The 5,493-nt window shown below is 48.0% G+C and overlaps 1 protein-coding gene across 1 annotated transcript; it reads left to right on the forward strand.

The window, feature by feature from the left end:
• Positions 1-2,815: 2,815 nt before the first annotated feature.
• Positions 2,816-5,173, forward strand: LOC121984257 (probable pectinesterase/pectinesterase inhibitor 34). Its single transcript, XM_042537102.1, has 2 exons — positions 2,816-4,293; positions 4,386-5,173. The coding sequence occupies exons 1-2, from the start codon at positions 3,204-3,206 to the stop codon at positions 5,081-5,083; spliced, it is 1,788 nt and encodes a 595-aa protein (XP_042393036.1). The 5' UTR covers positions 2,816-3,203; the 3' UTR covers positions 5,084-5,173.
• Positions 5,174-5,493: the final 320 nt, after the last annotated feature.

Raw genomic sequence — 5,493 nt, forward strand, 5'->3', positions numbered from 1 at the left:
GTCTCTTTGATCTATCAAATCCATCTTGTCAGATGTCTCTAGTCTACTGACTCATCTGAACTTCATGCTTGGTGTTGACAATCTGTCAAGTCTTCCATTTCCTAGTATCTAGTCCAGTTGACCTACTAAGACTTTTAAAATTGAGCAAGCTGCACACTTAACTTTGAACATTTGGTAACATTAAAATATAGGTTCAATTCTGGTGCTTCCTGTACCAACAGATTGGGATCTGGCATGTCTTTTCATTCTAACCATCCCACAATTATGGCTAGGACTACTTGGGAATAGTGTCCTCCACATAGAAAAAGCAAGCGCTTAGGAGTATGAAGTGATAGATCGAACAGCTAAAATGGAACATGTATAGTGGAAACACATTACTAGATAAAGCCTGGATCCTGAGCCGACTGACGTCGACATCATAAATGCATGAGATTGAGGGACTGATAGGTAATGTAATGGAGACAATCAAAACTCAAGCTACAAGAATGAAACACTAGGTAGTAACCTAAATAGGTAGCAGAAGGACATGTGATATACCCACCAATTTCCCCGAACGAAGGAAGGAAAACAGTGCTAGCACTAGCATAAGACTAAATGAGCTATGTCAGATGAAGCAGACATTGTTAGTCAAGCGTATCCTTTGAATTATTCACATCTAGCTTGTGCGTAATGTATCAAACTACCTCCCTTAGATAACTATCAAGATTCAGGGTGATCTTCATGATCGCAAGATCTCTATGATCCTCAGTCAGGGGGCATCCACCCTATACTTGGTGCAGTCTACATGATTGTAGGACTTGTCTTAGTTAGTATGGTCCCTATTACCTTGGGTCACCGCTCCTCTAGCTAGGGCGAGATTCATCCTATACGAGCAAGTTATTCTTATTCCTAGCCGTGGGATAAAGCTCCTCTCTCTGATCCAGATGCAAAGGTTATTCTTATTCTTAACCATGGGACCGAGCCCCTCTCTCTAGTCTTGATAAAAAGGTCATTCTTATTCCTAGACACAGGATCGAGCTTCTCTCCCTAATTCCTATGCAAAGGTTATTCTTATTCTTGGATGCGGGATTGATCCTCTCTCCCTAATCTAAATGCAAAGGTCATTCTTATTCTTGATCACGGGATCGAGCTCCTCTCCTTGGTCCAGATACAAAGGTCATTCTTATTTCTGACTACGAGATCGTGCTCTTCTCTCTGGTCCATATGCAAAGGTTATTCTTATTCTCAAACAAGGGAGGGAGCAAGCTTCTCTCCCTGATCTAGATGAAATGGAGAGGCCGACATTTTTGGTCTGTTCTTGAAATCTTAGATCTTCTCATGGTTGTCGTTGCAACCGAGTAATTAAGCTCCTCTCCCAATCATGATAGGACAAAATTTCTATTATGTGTAACATTCTTAGTATTCTTTTGGATTCTTGGCCTCCTTATTATGATCAACACTATGGTCAATTCAGGATGACATTCTGAGGATATCCACAATATTGTTGTGTTATGGATAGGTTGAATTTCTTATATTTTCAAATGCTCCCTTGGGGATTTTGCACGGTCGGATCAAATTGCGCATAGCTGATCGAAAATAGATCCCTTCCCTCACTTTATAACTTATCAGATTTTATTCAAATTTGCTCTTCACTCTAACTTGAATGGCGGGCATGTTATACTGCCCAAGTAAACCTTGATAGCCCACCAACATACCAGGGTCGGATACTATAGACTAGTGCCCTTTCCCAACCATGGAAGACGAGTCAGCTTCTAACCGAGCAGCCATGTCAAGGGCCAGTTGTAGAGGATATTAGCTATGCTAGCTCTCCCAAGTGTCAACTTCCAACCACTCTTGATACAGGACCGGCTCTAACCAGACTACCCCTTTGGAAAGGGACATTAAGTTGATAACTAGACAAAATCGATAATACGAATCAATGATTGTCGCTTCTAGTGCGAAGGTCAGCTCGTGCGATCTGTCAATAGACGATGCTCCGCTCGTCCGGTCATCCCTGTAGCCTATTGAGGGCTAGTGTGGCGGTCAACATGGACCCTCATCCTCTATGGATTTATAGGTCCTTGCGAAGGTAGATGAATATATAATTTTTCTTACACTCATAAAATCTATTTTTTTTCGTCTTTTTCTTTCGTGCCCCTTGCACTCTCGACCTTCTTGATCTCTTCACTGACTTGACTGTCAAAGGAGCCATGTTGATAATGCCAGCCTCGACTGATACTCATTAACATACAGGCTTCTCAAAAATTCCATATCGACCGCATCCTGAAGAAGGAATGACAGGAGGGGACCAAGCGGATATAAAGAGATACATTAAAGAGCTAAAAGTAGTCAAACTTATTGAAAGATATGTATTGATTTATCCATTATATTATTAAGATTAAAATTAGAGCACATACTTCATAATTATCAATTACAGTGAAAGAAATATTGTGTTCTTAGATTTTGACATTTTCGATTTTACTTTTAAATGGATGACTTGGAGGAGGCCCATGGACAATATTGTGTCCTGATATATTGAGCGAGGGCACCGGTAACAGCACGCAATTCTTCGTGTGTCCTACCACCATTTTTCATTTGCCTGATTGATTGGCGTTCAAATCAAGCAGTCAATGCCCGAAAAAACCATTCACTAACAGATGACCAAACCCATCTACATGCAAAAGGATCTACCATTCCCTTATCTTCCCAGGGGGTCATGACAGACGACTTGGACGACAATCAAACACTTAAATTAGTTTTTGCTAAACCTGCAGCTCTTGTCCTTCATGTGCCCACTTTAAATATTTCTCATCATGTGCCACATGCGCTGTTTCCTGCCTTCTCATCCTTCTCTTTCAGGCAGCCTTGCAATGCAGGGCGCCAATGCCTGCAAATCCTTGCAGCTCAATTTCAAGTAAATGTTGGCACTTAACTCAGCCAGAGCTTCAGATGCGATGTAGAAAACAGAGGGCACTGGTGTTGCATGCAGTGGCAGTACTGTGGGTTGTGAGGGAGAGATAAAGCAGAGAGGGCGAGGAAGTAGAAGCCAGCTCACGGAGCAGGACATGGACCTCCCACCAAACTCTTGTTATTACTTACTACTGTTGGCTTGCTATAATTATAAACCTACCTCACTGACACACACAAACACACACAGACACTCGACGTCCTACTGCTTTTCTTGCCGTCGTCTTTCCTTTTGATATTCGAGTCTAGATCGCCACATGGGCTACGGCCGAGTCGCCTCGTCCGAGTCGCTCCCCTCCCTGTCCGATCTGCAACTGCAAGCGAGTCGCGACGCGTCCAGAGCGCGCCGCCGGGTGTTCCTCTGCCTTGGCCTTGTCGCCGTGCTTTTGCTCGTGACTTCCGGTTTCTCGGTGGCGATATTCGTGCGCCGTCGGGAGTCAGATGAGGCGACGACGGCTCCGGCGCGCCGGCGGACGCCGAGCCAGACCTTATCGCGCGCCTGCGGATTGACTCGGTACCCGGCCCTCTGCCTGCGCTCGCTGCTCGACTTCCCGGGGGCCCTCGGCGCGGCCCGGGAGCGCGACCTCGTCCACGTGTCGCTCAACATGACGCTCCACCGCGTCAGTGCGGCCATCTACGGCGCATCCGCCATTGCCGGCGCGGCCATGGACGGGCTCTCCCGCTCCGCGTACGAGGACTGCATGGAGCTGCTCGACCACTCGCAGGAGCAGCTCTCCAACTCGCTCCTAGCGGTGGCCCCCGTCGGGGTTTCGCCTCAGTCGCGGGCCCGGGTGAAGGGGTTCTCCGACGAGGACGTGGTCACCTGGCTCAGCGCCGCGCTCACCAACCAGGACACCTGCGACGAGGGGCTGCAACAGGTGACCGACCTCCGCGTGAAGCGGCACATGAAGAGCCAGACGAAGGACCTCACCGAGCTCGTCAGCAATTGCCTCGCCATCTTCTCCAGCTTCGGCCGCAATAAAGACTTCGCCGGCATTCCGATCCACGACAAGAGGAGACGGAAGCTATTGGAGTTCCCTTCGTGGGTGCGGAAGAAGGACAGAAGGCTGCTCCAGGCGCCGGCGTCGAGTATCCAAGCCGACATGGTCGTGTCCAAGGACGGAAACGGTAGTTACACTTCCATTGCCGATGCGGTGAAGGCGGCACCAGAATACAGCACTCGCCGCATCATCATCTACATCAAGGCAGGGCAGTACGACGAGAACATCAAAGTTGGACGAAAGAAGACGAATCTCATGTTCATCGGCGACGGCAAAAGCAAGACCATCATCGCCGGGTCGCGGAGTGTGACCGACAACTTCACCACCTTCCACACTGCGACTTTCGGTATTCACTAATGATTATCGGGGCTTTTGTTGATGTTTACAGAAAGTCAGAAACAGAGGATGAAGTTGTGGTTGTGAATTTGGTGTTTGCAGCGGCGACAGGGACGGGATTCATAATGAGGGACATAACGGTGCAGAATTGGGCGGGGCCGGAGAAGCACCAGGCGGTGGCACTGCGGGTAGGGGCGGACCACGCTGTGGTTTACAGATGCAACGTGATCGGGTACCAGGACACTCTATACGTGCACTCTCAGCGGCAGTTCTTCCGGGAGTGCGACGTCTACGGCACCGTCGACTTCATCTTCGGCAACGCGGCGGTGGTACTTCAGAACTGCAGCCTGTGGGCGCGGCGCCCGATGCCGATGCAGAAGAACACCATCACGGCGCAGAACCGGAAGGACCCCAACCAGAACACCGGCATTTCCATCCACGCCTGCAGAGTGGTGGCGGCAACAGACTTAGAGCCGGTCAAGGCCAACTATTCCACCTATCTCGGTCGGCCGTGGAAGCTCTACTCCAGGACGGTTTTCATGATGTCCTACATGGAGGACCACATCCACCCAGTAGGGTGGCTGGAATGGAACGCCACCTTCGCCCTCGATACCTTATACTACGGCGAGTACATGAACTACGGCCCAGGGGCGGCCGTCGGTAAGAGAGTGCAGTGGCCAGGATACCGGGTGATCACGCTGCCGGCGGAGGCCAGCAAGTTCACGGTGGCGCAGTTCATCTTCGGTTCCTCATGGTTGCCCTCCACAGGCGTCGCCTTCTTGGCCGGCTTGTCCGTGTAAAAAATCAAAATCAGTGCCTTCCTCTACAAATTTATTTTCTCCTAGATTCCATTCCCTTTGTTTTATAATATGTGATCTCTCTTCCTCTCATGTCATAGTTTAATTTTTTTTTCCCCCTGAATTTTTCAGAAACAGATCGATGGCAACTCCTTCAATTAAACTGCTGATAATTATACACTTTACCTCCTCCAACATTGCTTCTTTTTCTTCTGTTCTAATTCTTAATGAAGATTCTGCCAAAGATTTGCTTTAAAACAACGGTCGAACGCTCATCATGATTACATTAAAAAAAACAGAGAATTTTTAGCCCTTTGCAAAGATTCGAGGAAAGCAGTGGTAAAGTAATCCAACGATGCGCAGAAAAAGAATGAATTTGCGAAAAAACATACTCTGATGATTACGCTGAATGA

This window comes from Zingiber officinale, chromosome 5B (assembly GCF_018446385.1).
Source record: "Zingiber officinale cultivar Zhangliang chromosome 5B, Zo_v1.1, whole genome shotgun sequence".
Classification (NCBI taxonomy): domain Eukaryota; kingdom Viridiplantae; phylum Streptophyta; class Magnoliopsida; order Zingiberales; family Zingiberaceae; genus Zingiber; species Zingiber officinale.